General features: G+C 42.4%; 1 protein-coding gene across 2 annotated transcripts in view; it reads right to left on the bottom strand.

Moving 5' to 3' along the window:
* The window catches only part of YLPM1 (YLP motif containing 1), a 70,339-nt gene that overhangs the window by 32,715 nt on the left and 14,489 nt on the right, over positions 1-23,135 (bottom strand). For both annotated transcript variants that reach the window (XM_087724262.1, XM_087724250.1), the window contains exons 3-8: positions 20,884-21,078; positions 13,157-14,220; positions 6,421-9,222; positions 4,945-5,065; positions 796-1,300; positions 76-168 (exon numbers count right to left, since the gene is read on the bottom strand). In XM_087724262.1, the coding sequence (XP_087580388.1) occupies positions 76-168; positions 796-1,300; positions 4,945-5,065; positions 6,421-9,222; positions 13,157-14,220; positions 20,884-21,078 (4,780 nt within the window). The remainder of the gene's footprint in view (positions 1-75; positions 169-795; positions 1,301-4,944; positions 5,066-6,420; positions 9,223-13,156; positions 14,221-20,883; positions 21,079-23,135) is intronic.

The raw sequence follows: 23,135 nt of genomic DNA, 5'->3' as shown, positions 1-23,135 counted from the left end.
AAAGAAAACTATTAAATACCAAACAAACTTCTTTTTTTCAAAGAGATATTTCTGTGACAACAAAGATAAATCCACCTTTTGAAAAGGGTTGCCTTTCATGAGGTTCTGGATGCAGAGTTATTCGTTCTCCATAAGGAACTTGTTGTGCACTTTTACTGTTGGTTATATCTGTTAAACACAAATTGATAATAATTAAAGACTCTCGACAGTTTTAAGACACTGACTTTAAGCTTCTACCCCATTCCTAATTTGGCTTTGATGAACTATGTATGAACAACATACTTATCTCTCACTTCAAATTGGTGAAAATGTAGATATTAAACAGGATAAAGAAAGGCTTGAGTATTGTGGCATAATGGAATTTCCCATGGTTTGCAAACCCTAATGCAACTGCTTGCTCACATAGGTGCACATTCACCACTTTATAGTGAGTCTGATTTCCAGCCCTCATAGGCAATCCACAAAGATACCCTGGTCAATAATATCAAAGGCCACTAAGAAATTTAGGAGAACAAGCATAGACATATTCCTTCCCTTCAAATCCCAGTACAGGCCAATTATGAGGAAAACCCATGTGATTTTAATCCTCCAGTCAGGCCTGAGCCCTGACTGCCAGAAGTCTAAATTTGCTTCTTCCAGAGTATTTGTGGTTGTTATTCCATAACCTCTTTTACAACTTTCCCCACAAAGGTGAGACTGGGAATACTGTCCAACACTAAGAGAACCAAGATAGGCTTCTTTAGAAAGCTCCTCAATATTTTATTAAGTAGCAATCAGAACATTAGCAGCATTCACCTTGACCATGGCTGTGTCCATGTCCATGTCCATAGTCAACAGTCTGTTGAATAATTGGTGCCTTGGCAAGGGGTGCCACATTAGGCAAAGGGGATGCTGAGATTGTTGTTGAAGGCAATGCAGAATTCGATATAGATGAGACACATTCTGATTTCAACCCTTTATCCTCATTGCTGTCCCAAAGTCCCTGGAAAGTGTCCTCATCCCAACGTTCTTCCATCGTCTCAGTTGATGTCTTTACCACAGGAACTGAAACCTGAGTTGCTGCTACAGTTGGAATGGAAATTGGAACATTTGACTGCAATGGTAGGCCAGATGGCTTTGCTGTTGGGATAGGAACCTTTGCAGCTGAAACAGAGGGTTTTGTCACTGGAGATTTTACAGGACATGGCTTAGTGGTTGCAGCAGGTTTGTGAAACATGACAGGGGGCTTTATAATTACAGCTGGAGTAGGCTTAATAGCTGGTTTCTCTGCTGTCCTTTTACCTTGGGTTTCAGAAGAGGCCTAGATAATGGGAAAAGTGAAAATAAATGTGTAAAATAATTGTTATATCAACATTATCAACCATGATTTTTTTTCTTTGCATACCATAAGAAAGTCCATGCTTCTCTTTTTCCTCTCCAATAGAACCAGGTTGGAAACTTTCACTTTTAGTCTAATCATGGACTGCTGGGATTCACTGACCAAAATTAAGAGGAAATTGATTTTGATTGATTGACTGATATTGGTTATTTTAAAAACTTGATCTGAAACAGTGTTTTTTAAGCTAATGTTTCTAATTAATCATAGGCTCAAATCCAGATATTTAACAAGCAATCAAATCAATTTGGTCAAATTTCTAAGCCTGGATTGCCAGAAGAAGAAAGATGGCAATGCACGACTCAATGTGATTGTTCCTATTTATGCAATCTCACTAGGCTAAATGATGGCCACTAGCATGATAAACTATTTTCCTTAATTCCCAGACAGCATAACTATTTTCCTTAATTCCCAGACAGCATAACTATAATTTTGGAGAAGGCTACATGAAGCTATTGTTAAGCGTGTATGACGTACAGTATATACAGAATCAATGCTATACAACCATATGCCTTGATCCTTTTCTAAAATGTGTACTTTTTGTAGATGTTCAGTGTTAAAAGTTGTACAAACCAAACATAAATTAAGACATATTTTACAAATGTTATTATTTATAAACATCTAAGCTAGCAAATTTAAAGAAGGTGGACTAATAACTGGCAGGCTGTATGTTCTAATCTTGCCTAACCCTAACCCTAACCCTGACTTTGGATCAGTCACTCTCTCTCATACCTAGTTAGAAGACAATGCCTAACCACTTCCAAAAATGCTTTGACCTATCTGCTTATACAGATACCAACAATCAAGAGCAACTTGAAAGCAAAAAATAAAAAATAAAACAAAACCAAATGCGCACCTCTCTTTTGTAACAGCACATCTCTGAAATTCAGATGGGCAAGTGCTGGCTTTGGTAAAGCCATGAACACCTGAGTTTTTTGTGAACACTGAGCCAGAGTATAAAATCAATTCAACCTGAAATGGTTTGGATGATATTTGTTTGGGAGCCAATTTGGTCTAATGGTTAAGTCACCAAGCTAAAAACCAGGAAACTGTGTCTTTTAGTCCTGCCTTAGTCATGTAAATCAGCTGAATGATCTTGGGTCAATTAGGTTCTCCCAGCCCAATTTATCTCACAGGGTTATTGTTGTGGGTAAGTAGGAAGAAGTGTTAGATGTGTTCACCTCGAGTTATTTATAAAAATGATAAGGCAGGATCAATCAATCAATCAATCAATAAATGTTAATATGATTTTGAGTTAACCTTAGGTGTTTTGTATGTGGTTTTATATTTAATAGATGTTTTGAGTTTTTAACACTATAACAGCCATCGAGAGTTGTAATTTGTAATTTAGGTGGCTATATAAATATGTATATATACATAAAACCTATTTAGTAGCAACAAGAGTTGGATTGGGCCATAGTAATCTTCCTATGTCTCAGCATTATGGTCAAGGGTTTTATTGCAAGTAGCTTCAGGTAAGCCATCTATGTAGTAAAAAACAAAACCAATTGTTTGTTTCTGCCTATCAGCCGCTAACATGATACACTATTTTCCTTCATTCCCAGCCAGCATAACTATAATTTTGAAGAATTTTGGAGAATAACCTGCAAAAGATATTCAAGTCAAGATTAATTGTAACCTTGCTTATACAAACTAGCACTATGAACTGGTGAATCATGATTTCTTCTTTCCCATATACAGACATATAAAAATAAATTCACAATTCTCTGGAGTATCAAGCACTTAAAAATCACATATAACATGCGCCGCCTCAAACTGTATATCAAAAACAATACATAGCATGGTATAACTACTATTCGATACATCCAGAATTATCTTTTTGGGTCGTTCAGATTATGTTATTTTTAATTTAATTTAAAAAACTGGATCGACTGCAAGCTTCAAGGGTAAAGTCATAACAGAAAAATCTGTTTTCATCCAACCCAGTGGCAGAAGATTTTTCTAAATTGGTGTCTAGGTGTCATGCAGGTTTTGGGCTAACAAAATTCAGGAGAAAGAGAGATACTGGAATTTGGGATGTTTATGTTGGTGGAAACATGGAATCACCTGCTCTTGAGCACTTAAGCCAATATAATAGAGTTGTTTGGCCTATAGCCAGCTAGGTATTTTCCACATATCAGTAAAAATTATCTATGCTGGGATAAATTCATAGATTGGTTCTTTCAACATGCATTTACATTTAATCTTATAAAGATGAAAAATATGTTCTAAAATGATAAAACTTGTTTTTAATAACTGGAATTGAGCTAACTCCAGGTAACTTTATGGAGAATTCTATGTTTCTTTGGCAACAATGTGGAAATGGTTTGCTACTCCCTTTTCTGGAATGTTTTGCTTTCTCAGTCTAACCTAAATTATGGTATTCTACAATAATCTCTCATCTATGGCTGACCCTACTTTCTTTCCAAGTCCAGACAAAATCAACTTGGTTCTGCCATCTACTAAAGACTTTTTCAAGAAATACCATGCCAAACACTCTATTACTATCTTTTAGAAAGCAGATAGCATCATTCTGAACCTTGTAAGAATAAAACACATAATAATTTATGTGTCTGGCACTTTATACTTTATGTGCCATTTTTATTATATGTTTCGTTGACTATTATTTAGCCTATTTTGTGTTTCTTTTTCAAATGAAAAGGAAATACATTTTATGAATTTTTAGAAAAACCAAAAAGAAACAAAATGTTACATGGCATTTCCTGCTTTGTAATTAAATATTATTGTTGTAATATTAATGAATTCTGACTTTTCATAAAGCAAAACATAGTGAGGTCCACTACCTTCTCATTGCCATATCTTCAAAACTCATTATCAGTGGACAGGTATTCCAATAGAACAATTTACATTAGGAAAACATAGGAGCATTTGTTTTAAACAAATGCTATGTTGAATATGTATATATGTATTAAAAAATCTGGAAATTAAATTTAAGACATTCTACCAGAAAATGAAACACACCCTTGTTTATGACTCAAGATTTGAAATTCTCCTTTAGTATATCTGCCGTAGAATCAAAAACTGGTAAGCAACCAGGCAAATAATAAGAAATTGCTTCAGTCAAACTATGTAAGGCCATTTATATTTCATGCTTTATTTTGATTTGTTGTTAAACTCCCTCTTCATTTAGCAACTATCTTGGTTAGTGACCATTTGCATATATCACAGCATTAAAAGACTCATTTCCCAACCAATGCACACATGTATGATCAAATTTTGCACTCTTGACAACAAATGCTGACAACAGATGGAGTATTGCTTGTATAGTTGTATGAGAGAATTTAATCTGAATAAGATGGTAACATCCAATGATCTTTGTGGCATGTCTCTCTCAGTCACATATTCTGTTACTTCATGAACTGGTTGTCGGAATGGAACTTGGTTGCTAAATGAGGAGGGGATGTACGGGCTTGTATTTTTCTATATTTTATGATGATTTAGGACATTTTGCAAATTATCCTGAGGACTTTTTTTATATGAGAACCAGACTATATTTTTAAAACATACAGTTTATCTGAAAGCCATTTATAAACAATATTTTAATTTACCTGAAAGTTATCTTTCCTAGCAGGTATTCTTTGTAACCTAGATATTTCTTGAGATGAGCGTTCAGACATTTGAGCATCAGGAACAAATTCATTCAACTTCTGCATATGTTCTTTTTGTTCCCTATAAGCAGAAAAGTATATTGTTTGTCTTAGATCAGTGATGGCCAACCTTTTTGGCATGGTGTGTCAAAAATCGGCAAAAAATCGAGCATAACTCGCATTGTGCGTCACTTCGACAAAAACATAAGACTCTCTGTGCCGGCCTGACTGGAGAGAGGCGCGCACTGTTCCCGCGCTCCTCTCCTGTGGGTCCTCCCTCGCCGCGCTGATGACGTGTGTGCGCACGGCACGCACGCCTTACCAGCAGCCCCTGCGCTCAGAAAGGGGCGGCGGCGATACAGTAAGTGAGTGTGGGCGGGGGAGATCACACGCCCCCCCCCCGTTCCTCCAGCACAGATTCTTTCATCCTTGGCGGCCGTGCAGGAGCCGAGGATGAATCACATGAAATCCTGTGCGTGTCACCCCAAATGGCTACGCGTGTCAGCACTGACACGCGTGTCATAGGTTCGCCATCACTGTCTTAGATGGTCTTCTTAAGGATACAAACATGCACATTTTAGTTGTAGCATGAACACTGTGGAATGCTGCCTCCAGAAGATCTTCCAACTTCAGATTTATGGCCCTATCAGGCCATAAGTTAAAAAGAACAGTTGCTGAAAAGTGAACCTGGAATCTTTAAATGTGACTCAAGTGCCCCCACAACAACTCTAAAAGTATATTATACCATCTATTCAAGAATGGGATAAGATGATGTATTGACATACTTATATAATACACTTAAGCAGGAGTAGTTGAAAATTAAACAACGTAAAAGCAGCCTTCTAATAGACTGTTTATTTACTGCATAAATCTTTTAAGATACTGGATCTAAAGATGTAAATCACAGGTGTGAGATAAAACTCACTTGGAAGAACTATTAGCCTTTCTGAGAATTATCTCAACTTACTTTTCAAATGTTTTTATGGAGTTTGTTGATGGAACTGCATTAGTAAAGAAAACCTATATGAATGATTCTGTAAATTTTCCAGATCTTTCCCCCCTCCCCTTTCATTTTGAGATTACAAGGAAAGATTCTTTCTTCATCATCACAATTTAAAAAAATATCACTGCCAGACTATGTTATTTGAACTCTTTTATCATTTCTTGTGCTTATATATTTAATGGTGGGTCCAAATTAAAACAAAGATTAACTCCTTTAGCTTAAGAGATATAGTATACTATTTAAAGTGGTTATTTCAATGGATTCAAAAGGAAGCCCAACTTCTATAAAATGCCCTTTCATCAAAAGTGATTAAAAGATGTATAGCTGATGCCTGACAACATTTTTAAAGCACTTTGAAAGGGTAATTTATAGAAACAGAAGAGTGAGGAAAATATAATTATTCTAAAATAAGACAAGAAAAAAAATCAACTCACCGTATCATCTTTAGTTCTTGGGCAGCCTTCAAGATTATTTCATGTTGCCTTTGACTAAGAACCAGTCCTCCTAACGACTGCTCAGAAGCTAAATTTGACTCTTCTTCCAACAATTCAGATGAGCGTGGTGGCATGGGTGGTGGATCCAGACGATCGTCTAAAGATTTAAATCTATCCATTTCATCAGGATACCACCTCTCTGAAAACCTTTCTCTTTCCCAATCTCCTCTATCAGGAGGGAAATCAGACTGTTCTCTCCATGTATCACATCTTTCTGGATATTCACGAATTCTAATCCCACTTCTGTCTCTAGAATCTCTGTCGTAGAAATCTATGTCTCTCTCTTCTAACCAAACGTCCTCATGGTATCTATCTATTGGAGGAAGTGGAGGCAGAGGTGGCAAAGGAGGTAGAGGCGGTATGTCCATATCACAATTCAATGTATCTCTGTCCCCCGATAATATGATATAATCCCTGTCCCAGTCTATTTCGAAATCACAATCATACCCATCCAAGGCTCTTCTGATCCTTTCAAGATCCCTGTCTCCCTCTCCGTCTCTACTCAATGGTATTTCCCAAAATGGTTCTTCATCCACCAAAGGAGGTAAAGGAGGAAGAGGGGGAAGTGGTGAAAGAGGGGGTAAAGGATGATGTTGTGGTACCCCCTCATCTATCTCATATACAACAATGGAATCATCATATCTCTGGTCTTGATCATGCCAATATCTCTCTCTTTCCCAATCATCTAATTGTCTGTGTTCTAAAGGAGGAATATGTCTGTAGTCAAATGAAATACCCTCTTTTCTGCTTTGCTCTTCATAACTCCATGGAGGACTTGGTGGTTCTTCATAAAATGGTGGTAAATTTTCAGCATTTCCTCCAAGTCCCATATCACGTCTGTGTAGATCTTGCTCCCGATTGCTAGGCCTTCTAATGGGTTCTCTTTCCAGATCATTACCTTGTCTATCTGTCTCCCTCTCTCTATTAGTAGGTTGTCGACCAGGGGCTCTCTCCCTACTTCCAATTTGCCAGTCCAGTCCTCTCTCCTGACTGCTGGAAGACCTGATTACAGCACTTTCCTGGCTATTTGCTTGGATTCTTTCCCTGCTATTCATCTGCGGAGCTGGCAATCCTCTTTCCTGGCTATTTGCTTGGATTCTTTCCCTGATGCCCATCTGAGGAGCTGGTAGTCCTCTTTCTTGGATATTTGCTTGGATTCTTTCCCTGCTGCCCATCTGAGGAGCTGGTAATCCTCTTTCCTGGTTATTTGCTTGGATTCTTTCCCTGGTACCCATCTGAGGAGCTGGTAATCCTCTTTCCTGGATATTTGCTGGGATTTGTTCCCACCTGCTTATCCGAGGACCTGATAATCGTCTTTCTTGGCTATTTGCTTGGATTCTTTCCCTGCTGCCCATCTGAGAAGCTGGTAATCCTCTTTCTTGGCTATTTGCTGGGATTGTTTCCCTGCTGCCCATCTGAGAAGCTGGTAATCCTCTTTCCTGGTTATTTGCTGGGATTGGTCCCCACCTGCTTATCCGAGGAGCTGGTAGTCCTCTTTGCTGGCTATTTGCTTGGATTATTTCCTTGCTGCCGATCTGAGGAGCTGGTAATCCTTTTTCCTGGTTATTTGGTGGGATTATTTCCCTGCTGCCCATCTGAGAAACTGGTAATCCTCTTTCTTGGCTATTTGCTGGGATTGTTTCCCTGCTGCCCATCTGAGGAGCTGGTAATCCTCTTTCCTGGATATTTGCTGGGATTGGTCCCCACCTGCTTATCCGAGGAGCTGGTAGTCCTCTTTGCTGGCTATTTGCTTGGATTCTTTCCCTGCTGCCCATCTGAGGAGCTGGTAATCCTCTTTCCTGGATGTTTGATTGCTTGCCCAGTACTCTTTCCTGGTTACCTCCTTGTCTACCCATTCCAGATTCCCAGTTGCTTAACTGACCTCCTGGAATTTTGTCATGGGTTCCTAGCCCACTGCTTTTATCTCTACCAACAACATCCTCTGAGTGATCTCTCCCTCTATTTGCTTTTCCCCTTCCTCTCATATCTTCTAATCGGCCCCGTCCTCTGCCTCTAGTATCTTCCATTCTATACTGGCCTCTGCCTCTGTCAGCTGGCCCTATTCCCTGGTTATCTCCTGGCTTCTTCTCTCCCTTCTCCCTGTTTTCTAGTTTAGATGATTCCTTATTCTTATTATTGCCTGAAGTAACCAGTTTATTTTGTGTGGAGTTCATATCTTTATTTCCTATAATTGGTGATGGCAGTACTGTTTTCTTCCCTCCTGTTGTTTGAGAAATATTAGAAACTGGTATCTGATGCAAACTTGTGGAAGTGCAATAACTTTTCGATGCTTCTGAGTGTAATCTGGAATCCATGGCACTTTGTTTCTTTATTTCTGACATTGCTTCTATGGCATTCTTCCTGGATGTATTTTGCTGCACATTAGGCAGACCCTTAGCTGGCTGAACTGGGCCAGAAACGTTTACATCAGACATAAATTTAGATTTATTAACAGTATCAATAAGTAGTTCTTTATTTTCCCCTTGATGGTTCTGTTGTCCCGATGCAGGTTTAGATCCCCTAACCAATGGTCCACTTGCTTGAGAAGACGGCATTTGTGATGTTGCCAAAGGAGTATAAAAGGCTGCTGCTGGCCCCCGAGGGATTGACCTTTGTTTTCCTGAAGATCCATCTGCGTGCTGATTCTGAAGTCTTGCCCCTGGATCTTCTAAGTGTTGGCCCTGAAAATTAGGACCTCCTTGCTTTGGAGGCTCAAAGCCTCTTCCCTGGGGTCCATCGAATCTGTGGGATTAGACAGAATGTTTTATTCAATTAACAGCTTTGATGAGGCTTTTCTATAAAACAATTCTCCCAGTCAGAGAAATAAATACAAAATTTAAATTAAATGTATAAAACAGTGCACAGTGACTGTATTGAGTGAGACAACAGCTGGGAGAATTGGACGATGGGGGAAAATTAACACTGTTATCAACTGCTCAGCTCTTCATTATCCCGTTATTCACCGCAGAAATAGATTGCTCTACCTTGACATTCTTCCCACTGGGAATATTGGCTTTATGACTTAATCATAAGAACAGACTAAAGTTTCAGTTCAGTTTGTTTATTGATTGAAAGAACTATATTAAATAAAATAGGGTAAACTACAGCAATGAAATAATCAGATAAGATAATCTCCTGGACAGTTGGCCCCAATCCGATCAAAGTAGGAAATTCTCAGTTGGATGGCTTTAGCCAGCTATAAACTGGTAGCCTTTTTTTACTACCCATGTGTTTGTATCTCGGAGAAGGTAAGAAAGCTATTAATGGGTCCCAGTGAGCTATCAATAGCAATAGTAATAGCACTTAGACTTATATACCACTTCATAGTGTTTTACAGCCCACTCTAAGCGGTTTACAGTCAGCATATTGCCTCCAACAATCTGGGTCCTTATTTTTACCAACCTCGGAAAGATGGGAGGCTGAGTCAACCTTGAGCCTGGTGAGATTCGAACTGCCGAATTGCAATCAGCCAGCAGTCAACAGAAGTAGCCTGCAGTACTGCATTTGAACCACTGCTCATATGCTTATCAATTAATGACTTTGAAAGTTGTGCTGTGGCTGAAGCATATATTTGGCAACCAAACAAGATATGAGTAATGTCCTGTCTCATATACACATATTTTCTCTGAATAAGGTACTTGATGAAGCTAGCCTGTGTTTTATCATAGACTCCAGAAACTCAAATCTTGCTCTGCTTAGGGCTGTTCTGTGTCAGGCCCATTTTGATGCGCTTTTCTAATTGAAAATGGTTTCTTCTTCTGAGCCAGCCATTTTAAGTATTTGAAATTAACGACTGTCTCTATGTCAACTTGAGCACTAAAGTATCATACTGGGAAATAGGCATATCTCATTATGTTTCAAGATAAAGGTTTTAAAATATTTTTCAATGGGAATTCCAAATTGATTTTTCATCACACATTTTTCAACCTTGTCATAATGTTAATCTAATTATCTAATTATAATATACTACCCTGCACCTGATCATTGAGGTAAGATAAAAATGTATTAAAGATAAAATTTGTGGCACATGGATGAAATGATCATTCCAGGAATTTGATATTTGAATAAACATTTGTAAAAATATTATTTTATGCATTATTTATTCTCTGTGTTCTTTCTTTCAGTTCAAAATTCAACTTCAAGTCAGATAAAATAGCAAAATATTTAAAGGCATCAAACCTAAATACAACTTGTACAAACCCCTTTAATGTAATAAAACCAGAAAATACTTATCAGTGCAGAGTATTTCTGATTATCAAATGATTCTGGCCACTAATTTAAATAAGAGGGGACTTATAATAAGTGTTGCTGGAGTTGTTTCTGAGGTAGGCTTTATATTTGGTTTGCCAGTACTCCAGCTGCAAGATGCTTTGGAGCACCTGATATAATACATCAGCTTCAGTTCTACAGTTACCATTGTAAATTTATGTACTCTTCTATACAGGTAGTTCTTGACTTACAACAGTTTGTTTAGTGACTGTTCAAAGTTACAACGTCATTGAAAAAAATGAGTCATGACGATTTTTCACATTTACAACTGTTGCTGTATTCCCATGGTCATGTGATCAAAATTCAGGTGCTTACAACTGACTCATACTTTTGATGGTTGCAGTGTCCCAGGGTCATGTGATCACCTTTGTGACCTTTGGACAAAACAAAGTCAATGGGGAAGCCAGATTCACTTAACAAACATGTTATTACCATATTTTTGGAGTATAAGATGCATCAAGGGTTTGAAGAGGCAAATTTTAAAAACGTTTTTGCACTCTGCAGACCTCCCAAAAATGGCCCGTTTTTCACGAAGAGGGCCTGGTTTTCCCCCTCTCCCCCAAAAGGGTATGCATAGCCTTTAGGAGGCTTATAGAGTGCTCCTGGGGGGGGGGGGAGAAATTGAGCAAAAAATGGCCCATTTTTCACTCATTTCTGCCCTCCCCAGCTCCCCAGGAGCACTCTGTAAGGCTCCTAAAGGCTATGCACAACCATTTTGGTGAAGGGGGTGGTGTTTTGGGAGGCAAAAAAATGCTGTATTCAGTGTATAAGACGCACCCAGTTTTTCAGCCTCTTTTTTCAGGGAAAAAGGTGTATCTTATACTCCAAAAAATACGGTAACTGAACAACTGCAGTGATTTACTTAACAACTGTAACAAAAAGGTCATAAAATGGGGCAAAGCTAACTTAACAAATGTCTCACTTAGAAACAGAAATTGAGATTGTAAGTCGAGCAATACCTGAATATCATAGGGTCTAAATATAAATGAGCTATCTGGGTGTATAGTTTCTGCTTTTCTTCTGCATGATTTAGGATTCTTTCTTCTGGATTGTTTATGAAAGTCTTTTGGCTACAAAATTATTGACAGACAACTTTCTGAGATTACTCTTGATTGTTGACTGCAAACCCATGCACACAGACCAGATCCTCAGCTTCATAGGCAACTGCTCCACCACACACAATAGAAGTTGTGTCCAGACCCTTTTCAGAAGGGCCACAACACATTGCAGTACCACAACACTAAGAAAAGCGGAAAAGAAATGGCTGCTTGACGTCTTTCTCCATAATGGCTATCCAAAAAAACTTAATATTCCGACATACAGCACAGAAACCACACATTACACAGCCAATCACCATGAAAAGCTAACCCTACCATACACAAAAGGGGTGTCAGAAATGACAGCCAGAATGCTCCAATGCCTAGGAATAGCAGTAGCCCTCAAACCCACAGCCACACACCACCGGGAATTATCCCGAACCAAAGACAAGATACAGAAAGATGAAAGAAACAATGTAATCCACAAAATCAACTGTAACCACTGCAACCAATTTGGGATAAACATCATGTTAATTAAAAACTATGATTCACGAACATTGGCTGGCAGTCAAACACCACAATCCCAAATCCTTAATCTATTCTCATATTGACACCAAACAGCACCAGTTCAATTGGAGCAACACAAAAATCATCGGCCACACTACCACCCACCACACTTGAGAGTTCCTTGAAGCCTGGCACTCCACAAACAATTCCATCAATAGACACATTGATCTACAAGCATCTACGAACCCCTCAGAATTAAAATCAACCGCACCGTCAACCAGTGCCGACCCTCAACCAACCCACGCAATTCCCCCCCAGCAGAAGTTCACTTCCCAATGACCCTGACCTGATGTGACCTCCCTATCACAAGAACATCACTTGACGCACCCACACCTGAAGCCCTTATAAATAGAAGATCACTGACAGCCCCTAAATTCTGCTGAAGATTTACCTAGCCTGGTAACGCAATGTTGAGAAAGCAAGCCACAAGCTCGAAGAATGAACCTTTACCCTTGTTACTCTTGACTTCATAGCCCTGTTTCAAGAAGCATCCTTTATTATCAGAAGTAAACACAGTACCTGGATGAATAGTTTCCTAAATTACTTAGGGATGTCTAAGGTGTATATATGTAAAACATTATTTGGCAAGGTGGGAATATCACAATGAATATTTATTTATTGATCAAATTTAATTAGTAGCCCATCTCATGAGAAGTGACTGGTGGGGATGTACAATAGTTAATATAATCAGATAAGTCGAGCTGATTATCAGATAAGCATATTATTTCTATAAGCATATTACATCTCTAAATGTATATAATATAGGATTTGTCAAGTAAAAATAAAACAAAAAGAACACCTACCTTGGACCCTTGGGACCTTCATAGAATGGTGCCCTGGGGGAATCTGGAAACCCAGCTGGCCTCAATGCTCTGTTCTGATAGTCAGTGGTGGTAGTGACAGTAGTGGTGGACATAGATGATGAAGCTATTGTAGATTCTAAATTCACTTTGACATGGTCAGATGAGGCTGACCCTAAGGCCACTCCCTGTTTGCCCAGAGGAGCATAAGGATCACCTTGGTCTGAAGAGATGGCAGATGCTGTCACATTTGAATGATAAGGCAAAGTGGCCGATGTATCGGTGTAAGAAAAAGAAGCAGGGGAAGGGGTAGGAAGAAGGGCTGGTCTGGTGGTTTCAGTGACTTGGGTAGCTGCATTTGAATCATTAACCTTAAATGAAAAAGCAGCAGCAGGAGTAGGAAGCAAAGCTGGCCTAGTTGTTTCAGTTGGGTTAGGAGTGGGAAGCAGAGCTAGTCTAGCGGTTTCTGTGTTTTGAGAAGTGGGAGCCGACTCTGTAACTTTAAAGCTAAAAGAGGTAGGAGAAGGAAACAAAGTTGGCCTCATCTCTATGCTCTGGGAAGTGGTAGAAGAATTTTCTGTTTTGGACGTGAAAGAACCAGAAAAAGGGGTAGGAAGAAGACCTGGCCTGATCTCTCCTACCACCTGAGAACTGGAAAGTGATTCATTGACTTTAAAAGAAAAAGAATTAGAAGTAGTTTGAGTGCTCTTAGGTCCAGATTCTGCTGGGCCAGTAGAAAATCCAGGAGTTGATGGAGGAAGTGTACTTGCAGGCATGCTGCTTTGCACTGTTTGAGAATATGGAGAAAATGGAAATGTGCTCCCAGGACACGGAGTATTCAGGTTTTGAAGAGACTTCACCTTCTCCTGAAGGTGAGCGTAAGTGGCTTTCATTTGTCCCTGCCACATTTTCCACTGTTTCTCATACTCATAAAGCTGGTCTTTGTGAGGATAGGTCAGAAGTTGATCCTGCCACTGCTGAAATTCACGTTCCCACTCTTTGTAAAGTGGCTGGAATTGTTTATTCTGAGTCTTATAATGCTGTAGCTGCACCTCCATTGTTGCTGTCTGTCAGGAAAAGAAAGTAATTAGGAAGATACTGTATGTTTGGATTTTTTTAAAAGTATGATCTGTATTCAGTTATCCTAATGTATCAGCATATCATTTTAAACTTAAATAAAATTTCATACTTTTTACAATTTCACTGATTGTTTTAACCAACATTTTATTACTATTTTCTAGTAAAAAGTGTTTTGAGTTTACTTTTCCTTAGAAAGACCGTTGGCTTACCTGAACGGTCGTTCTCGGGGCACTGCTCGGAGAGTCCAATGCTGGGTTAACACAGCCTATCTGCCCTTGGACTGAGTGATGTTTTTAGTTGACCACGCCTCCCTTTGCCTCTGCATGCTCAGTTCGAAAACGAAGGAAACCGTCCTGTAATCAGTTACAGTCAATACAGTCACATCGTTCAATAGAATAAACACCCCGGGCGGGTTTGGACTCTCCTCGCAGTGCCCCGAGAACGACCGTTCAGGTAAGCCAACGGTCTTTCTCCAGTGCACTGCTCGGAGAGTCCAGTGCTGGGACATGCCCAAGCTATTGAGTCCCAGGGTGGGGAAGCGGCGTAGCCTCTGGCAATTCAGCCACTCTTTGTAAAACTCTTCTGCCAAAAGAGGCTTCGGCTGAGGCAAAGGTGTCAATCTTATAGTTTTTGATAAAGGCCGTGGCCATGTGGCCGTTCTACAAATGTCTAGAATAGAAGCCTGGGTTGCCCAGGCTGCAGACGCTGCTGCGCTCCTAGTGGAGTGTGCGGTGACCTGTCTCGGAGCTGTTTTGCCCTGGTGTTCATATGCCAGCTTGATGCAAGCGCGTAGCCAACGTCCCACTGTGTGAGAGGAGACCTTGTGGCCCAGGGACGCAGGGAGGAAGGAGACAAAGAGCGCCTCTGAACGGCGGAAGTCTTTTGTCCTCTTTACATACGTGCACACGGCTCGTCTCATGTCCAACTTGTGCCACTCACGCTCCTTAGGGTGAGAAGGATGGGGACAGAAATTGGGCAAAATAATCTCTTGAGTCCTGTGAAACAGAGAGTTAATTTTCGGAGTAAAGGACGGATCAAGCCTCAGAATTACTCTGTCCGGGTGAACTACGCACAGATCCTCCCTGACAGAAAGAGCTGCCAGCTCGGATACCCTGTAAGCGGATGTAATAGCCACCAGGAAGGTAGTTTTGATGGAAAGGTGGCGCAGACTGGTCTTTCTCAAAGTCTCAAATGGGGCTTTTGTCAGAGCCTTAAGCACAAATGGAAGATCCCATGACAGATACCGGTGAACAGCTGGAGGGCTGATGTTCGCAGCTCCCTTGAAAAAGCTCTTGATCTGAGGATGCTGACTCAGAGAGCGAGAGGAGCCCCTAGCCAGGATAGTAGACAACGCTGCAACCTGACGTCTAAGGGTGCTGACCGCAAGACCTTTATCTAGACCCTCCTGCAAAAAGTCTAGGGTCTGAGGGATCGAGGCTGATGAGGCCTCTATGTCTCTAGTCTTGCACCACTGTGAGAATGCGGCCCAGGTGGCATTGTAGATTCTAGTAGTAGAAGGTCTCCTGGACGCCTGTATTGTTCGAATGACCTGGTCAGAAAACTTCTGCTTCCTCAGGAGCTCCCCCTCAAGTGCCAAATGGCTAGCTGTAGCCACTGGGGCTCCGGATGGGTGACGGCCCCCTGGCTGAGGGAGACTTGGTCCCGAGGGATTCGCCACAGTCTCTGAACTGAGAGACTGACCAGGTCTGCGTACCAGGGCCTTCTGGGCCAGAAGGGAGCCACCAAGATGAGGTCTGCCTTTTCGGCCAGGAGCTTGTTCACCACCTGAGGAATGAGCGGAAGTGGAGGGAAGGCATACAGTAGTCCCTGAGGCCACACTGACCTCAGTGCGTTTGTTCCCTCCGCCTGGGGTGAGTGGTAGCGACTGAAGAAGCGTGGGAGATGTGTGTTGTTGTGTGTGGCAAACAGGTCTACTTAATCTCCTCACAATCTTCTGGAACAGGTCCGGGTGCAGGCGCCACTCCGAGTGGTCGATGCGTTGGCGACTCAGCCAGTCTGCTTCCCGGTTGCTTACGCCGGAGATGTGATCTGCACTGAGAGAAGCCAGATGACGTTCCGCCCACCTGCCCAGAGCTTCCGCCTCGAGCATGAGGGCCTTTGATCGAGTGCCCCCTTGCCGGTTTATATGCGCTTTTGTCGCCACATTGTCTGTCATCAACAGTACATGAGCCCCTTTTACTAGAGCGGCGAACCTTCTCAGCGCGAGGCGAGCTGCCCTCAGTTCCAGCCAATTGATGCTGTGGGCGGCCTCCCTCTGAGTCCATCGGCCTTGGGCTAGGTGGCCCTGACAGTGGGCGCCCCACCCCAGGAGACTGGCGTCCGTGGTGTCAACTAGTCTTTCCGGCTCCTTGAACAAGCAGCCCTTCTTGACTGCCTTGGACCTCCACCATGCCAGAGATCGGATCACCTTTCGGGGGAGACGAACACGCCTGTGTGAGTTGCTGATCTCTGCATGGGTAACAGGAACCACTGCAGCTCCCTGGCGTGGAAACGAGCCCAGGGAACCACCCTCAGGCACGATATCATTATCCCCAGGAGCTGGGACAGCTGGATAATTGGTACCGACCTGGCAAGGCTGCAGTGTTTCACTCTGCGTCTCAGGTTTGACAGCCGATCTGGAGAAAGGAATACCTGGCAGGAGGTGGAGTTGATGACTGCCCCCAGGTGCTGTATACAGGTGGACAGCCGGAACTGGCTCTTCTCCATGTTGACAGAGAAGCCATGGTGCTGCAGGGTCTGCACAGTTAAGAGAAACATCGCGGTGTGCCTGCTTGGTGGTGAGAGAATGAATAATTATATCGTCCAAATAACATTCCAGACGAACCGGATGACTGCGGAGATGAGCCGCTAGCACTGCCAGAATTTTGGTGAATGTTCTGGGCGCAGATGATAGCCCGAAGGGAAGTGCCCTGTATTGGAAATGCTTCCCTTCCGAACAGAACCCCAGGAACCGCCTGTGGGCCACATGGATGGGGACATGCAGGTAGGCCTCTTTGAGATCTATTGATGTCAGTAGGTCCCCCTCCCTCACACGGTCCAGGATGGAGTGGAGTGACTGCATCTTGAACCTCTTGTAAGCCAGATGCTGATTTAGACTTTTGAGGTCCAAGATGGCTCTCCACCCCCCTGAACTCTTGGGCACAAGGAAGAGGATAGAATAAAAGCCCCTCCCCTGCTGATCCCTGGGGACTGGCTCTATCGCCTCTATCTCTAGGAGATGGCGGATTTCTGCTCTCATGCGCTCCCTCTTCTCTGGGTTCCTGGGGGTAGGACAGCGGAGAAACTTTCTCTGAGGAAAGGTTAGAAAGTCCAGGACAAGGCCCCTCCGAATGGTGTTGAAGACCCACTTGTCCGATGTTATCTCCTCCCACCTGTCGGTGTACAGCCGCAGCCGACCCCCGATGGGAGGATCCCTGCAACCGTCACTTTCTTTTGCGAAAGGGACGGGAGCTACCACTGTTGTTTCCTCCTCCTCGGAATGTTCTCCGAAAGGAAGACTGGGATTGGTTGGCACGAGCACCGAAGCGTCTGTCTTGGTGCCTATCCCCCCCTGCCTGAAAGGGTCTCTGGTAGGAGGAAGGGTGAGAGGATTGCCCTGTTTCCTGACTCCTGTAAGGTCTCTTACGAAAAGACACTGCCCCTCTTAAGGGTTGCAGGAAGTATCTTGCGTTTGTCTTTGGTTTCGGTGACAAACTTGTCCAGGGCCTCTCCAAACAGAAGGCCTCCCTTAAATGGGGCCGATGCCAGCTTCCACTTGGCTTTCATTTCGGCTTGCCAATGCCTAAGCCATAAGAGGCGGCGTGAAGTGATATTGGAAGCGAGAGCCCTGGATGAGAATTTGGCTGCTGTCAAGGTGGCATCCGCCGAATACTCGACAGCGGTAATAATTTTGGTTAGCTCATGGCGCCATCTAGATTTCCTGGGTGGTGGCCTAGACCTGAGTTGGCGCAGCCAGAATAAGGTGGCCCTGATAAAGAAAGAGGCAGAGGTGGATGCCTGAATGGCCCAGGCAGATGCCATGTGTGTTTTCTGACACGCCTTTTCTGACCTCTTATCTTCTGCCTTTAGTCCCTCTAGGAGCTCAGCTGGCAGGTTTGAGTTGGAAGTTAGATACACAACTGGGGCATCTACTTCAGGGAATTTCAGGATATCCTCCATTTTCCCCTCCAGGGCATACAGTGCTCTGTCCCCCCCACTGGGGTTGGTTAGCGTGCCTGGCTGTAGCCACTGGCGCTGTACAGCGTCCATAAAGAGGTCAACAGGGATAACCTCAGGAGTTTCTATTGTCTCTTTGAATAAGCCATGCTTGTGATCCCTGGATGTGGAAGCCTGAGAGGCCTCAGGCCTGGAAATGGGGCCTAACTCTGTAGCTGTCATGGCCTTGTGTAAGATTGATTTGAATAATGACGGCTTAAACAGGCCAGTGAATGCTGGTTTGTCAGGGGTAGGGTTTTCGTCTTCAGAAAGCACAAAAATTTCCCCTTCTTCCTGCTCAGAACTTGAAAGCCCAGAGTGAGATGGGCTGGAAGATGGAGAGGAGAATACAGGCTCCTTGGAAATGGAGGCCTTAGGCTTGCGCTTTTCCTTTGGGGCCTTGCCCTTGCGAGAGCCCCTGTGCTTAATGCCTTCAGCTATCCCTTGGGAAATGGCTAAGGAAATTATCTCCCTCATTTCATCAGAAAGAGCAGGGCCTTTACCACTCTTCAGTTTCTGCTTACTGGGCCTGCGATGGCTAGGCCTGCCTGAGCTGGATTCACCCTTCCCACACTGGGAATCCTGGATAGAATCTCGTTCCTCTCCAATGGAGGAGCTAGGGGAGTCGGGGTACCCCCAAGAAGCTTCTGGAGACGGATCCCTGGACTTATAGTCATCCCCAGACAAGAATTCACTATCCCCAGGGGATTGGGCCTCACGATCAGGGGAAGCTGACTCCCTGCTGCGATGGTCTGGGCTAGGTTCTGGCCTAGAAACCTCCCTGGGATCCACTGTGGCTCTTGGTGAAGACCTTTCAATTGAGCCCTTGTGCCCTTTGCCTTTTTTCACAGAGGGATCCAGCTTGCTGCGTTTGCTGGAGGGCCCTGCCTGTTCCCCTAAGGCCTCCCTGCATTCCTCTGCCATTTCAGGTCCCCATGAGGCCTGGAAGATAGCTGGAGCTGGGATGGGCATGCGCTGGCCGTTGAGGCTCAAATACGCTCGCAGAATCTTCAGGAGGGAAGGACCGCCTGGGGGTCGGATTCCTTCCTCCCACTGCCCTCGGTTCCCCCAGACTTATCTTCCTCTCAGGAGGGAGAGACTAGCTGGCTCCCCAGGCTAGTCCCCAGCCTCCTTGCGGCGTTCTGCGGTCGCTGAGGGCTGGCTGTAGCTTCGCTTGGGTTGCCTGGGCTCTCCGCTTCTCTGCTTTCTCCGAAGGCAAGGCTGGAGGAATCAGCTCTCCACACGAGCCGCGCGTTCTCTTTCTCCTCAACGCGCTCCGAAGCGATTCAAAATGGCGGCGGCTGCGCGCGCAGCCTCCTCCCGCTCTTTTTAGCCTGACAGCCTGAAAAGCGCGCGAAGGTTCCAACCGTCGCTGCTGTTGCCGGGCAGAATTGAGCAGCTGAATGGCCCCTAGTTAGAAGGCCTGCAGGCTCCCAAACCTGTTTGAGGTAATTTTTCTCTGGGGCTCAGCTGGGGAAGGTCTGCCACCGCCCCTGCCGCTCGCCAGCCTCCGCTGGGCGAGGGATTACAGTCCCCTGGAGCGCTTGCGACCAGCAGCTGCAGGGAAGCCCGGGTGCCCTCTTAAAGCGACACAAACCTCAAATTTTTGACAGTTCTTGCAACAGATATAATTTTCTCTAATATGAGAATCCAAACGTGGTCCAAAGTGGGAAACTTTCCAGCCTATCTGAACTTAGACTGGAGCTCTCCCAAAACAGTCCTAACGGGCGGACTGAGTTTTTGAACTGAGCATGCAGAGGCAAAGGGAGGCGTGGTCAACTAAAAACATCACTCAGTCCAAGGGCAGATAGGCTGTGTTAACCCAGCATTGGACTCTCCAAGCAGTGCACTGGAGAAAGTGATATTAATATTAGTAGTGTTACTTCTAAGATTGATGTATAATTTCTAGAATAAGAATAAGAATACTAAGCAAATATGTTGTCAGCATTCTCTAACATAATAAATGCTAAAATTCAACTCCCATAAATTTTAACCTGAAATAACCCTATATGTGTGGGATTATATGAACCGTGATCCAAGACTGCTGAGGGATGACAAATTGTGTGTACCTAGATACAGGGGAAAAAACCTATGCAAAATAAGTAAAACAGTAAATAACTATTAAGTTGTATTTCATAATTAAAATATAGCAGTAATTTCACTCAAAAACCAGTTTGATATAGTGATTGAACTAGAAACTGAGAGACTGTGAGTACTGTCCTAGGCATGAAACCAGATAGGTGACCTTGAGCCAGTCACTCTCTCAGCCTTAAAAAGCAGGCAATGGCACTTCTGAAATCTTATCAAAAAACTGCGAGAAACGTTTCAGGGAGTAGCCAAGAATCAACACTTTCTCAAAGGGACAAAAACAAAAACCAATAAGAATTTTACTTATTTGGAAGTTAAGTAAAATTATATTGTTTTAAACAACTTACTGACAAATGTGATGGTTGTTGTATAATCTGTTGATAGCGTTGTAAAATTTGTTGCAACTGTGAATGCTTTTGCATTATTCTTTGATACTGGAAACCCACTCTTTGTTGTGGATGTTGCTGCCATTGTGTTGCTGCTGCCTGTAGCTGCTGTAATCTCAAGCTTTCTTCAGGATCTTCTGAAGGTTCAATGTTTAGCTACAGTAGAAGGAATCAGTCATATTTTTTTTCAATCAGTGATTAGAATTCCAAAGAAAATAAGGATTAAAAATATTTTTAAAAATTGAAGAAAGTCTAGTGTTACATCCTAGGTTTCAACCACAAACATATCGTTTTGCTGTTGCTTAATCTAGGTCATTTCCAGTAATATGTAATGTATCACGGTGAGAACAGAAATGATGGGGAACAAGACTTCCAGCTGTACTTCCAGCATCTTCAGAAGCCTGATCTGCAAGCTCTGCGGTCAGCTCCGACCTCTCCCTGTTGGAGGATCCAAATTCGAACTATAACCACCCTGAAGCATTGGTAAAGTAAAGGGGGACTGCCTGGCAGGTAGAGGAGAGCCTCATTTCTCCTCCTTGACTTGGAAAGCCCCCTCATCTGAAGACGAGTAGCGGAAGCCACAATGGCTACCATGAAGCCGGGGACAGCCTGAATACCCAAGACAGTGTTGGAGTGGAGAAAATGAATGGAGTGTGATCTGGGTGAGAAAATATTTTTTATTGGATGATGACCCCAGAAATCCAAAGGGGAAACATATTTAAAGCTATATGTTGAAGCTACGAATGGGCACTAGGAAACTAGGAAAAACACTGGAGAATTGAAGAAGGAAAAAAATCTGCTTTTTAAATAATAAATAGAAACTTGGTTCCTCAAAGCTAAAAGACATGGTATTGAGAGCATTTTAAAATGCTGGAATTAAAGTCTCAAATTTCTCTTTACAAACATTGCTCAATTATTGGATTTATAATTTAAAAATAATTGAAATTGGAACTGTCAACAATATCGTAGAGAGGCTGAAGCAGACAGAAGCAAGAGCGTCATCTGCTGATGAAAAGGGAAATATGTAAGCTTGGTAATAACTATTCAAAAAGATTGGAAATATCTGATGGACACAAACCTACTCTAAGACCATTAGAGATTTTATTATTAACTAAGGACTTCAATTAAGAGCCCTTGAACATTGAATATTATTGAACATATAAAGTAATTTGAAAAGGTGTGGATAACCTCTTGGTAAATTTAAATTCTTTGGACTATTGATGAGACATTTAAAATTGTGACTTGGAAGTTTGGCTTTTTGAATTAATGAACTCTGGACAGTGGACTAAAAAAGATTTACTAAACACAGATGCAACACAAGACAGAAGTGAGGAGAACTTAAACAGAATGGAGCTTTTTCAAAGCATTGAGAAAATATTTGATTGTATAGACCAAAAACTGGGAAATTTAATACAAAGAATAATGGACAATGATCAGGACAAGGAAGAAAGAATGGAGCTACCAGAAGAAACAGAGCTGAAAACAGAGAGAAATCAGCAAGAAGATAACAAGGAGGAGATGTTGCCAAAACGAGTAGTGATTAAGGAACTAAAAAAGGAGGGAAATAATGTAAAAGACCTAAAAAGGGAATGAGACAAACAGGAAGAGAACTGGGAAAAAGAGATAGGAGGTAGAATGGATAGTTCTAGAATTAGATAGTGGAAAGGGTAGAGTTGGGAGGAAAACTTAAGATTGCATAGTCAAATAGAGAGAATAAAAGACCTAAGGGACAAATATGGAAAGAAAACTGAAAAGAAAATAAGATTAAAGGTTCGGATGCGAGTAAGAGATGATGGATAAGGGAAAATAGAGTAAAAGAATATTTTTATGAATATATTTCAATAATGTGTATTAATATCATTACTATACAGGCTGAATTATTATTTTAGCAATGTGATAGATATCAGGATAAGATTTTAATATAAATGGATATGAAGAATTGGAAAACAGATTTTGAATCACTGTACTACTAAATATGTATAAAAATATGAATAGTGGAAGGTTAAAACATACAATGGGTGATTAGGGATACACACACACACACACACACACACAAACACACACATACATAGATTTTCACAGGTGTAGGTATGCTGGTCTTGTTGTATTCGGGTGTTTTTCCCGTCTAAGATTGAGATTGTCTTGGCAACATTTCGGCGAGGTCTCACTCGCCATCTTCAGGCTGGGTTTTGGGCTTAAAGCGTGGTTGGAGC

Source organism: Thamnophis sirtalis, unplaced genomic scaffold (assembly GCF_051295495.1).
Source record: "Thamnophis sirtalis isolate CommonGarterSnake01/CBP01778 unplaced genomic scaffold, rThaSir2_p1.2 scaffold_1, whole genome shotgun sequence".
Taxonomy (NCBI): Eukaryota; Metazoa; Chordata; class Lepidosauria; order Squamata; family Natricidae; genus Thamnophis; species Thamnophis sirtalis.
This window is presented reverse-complemented; position numbering and strand designations above follow the sequence as displayed.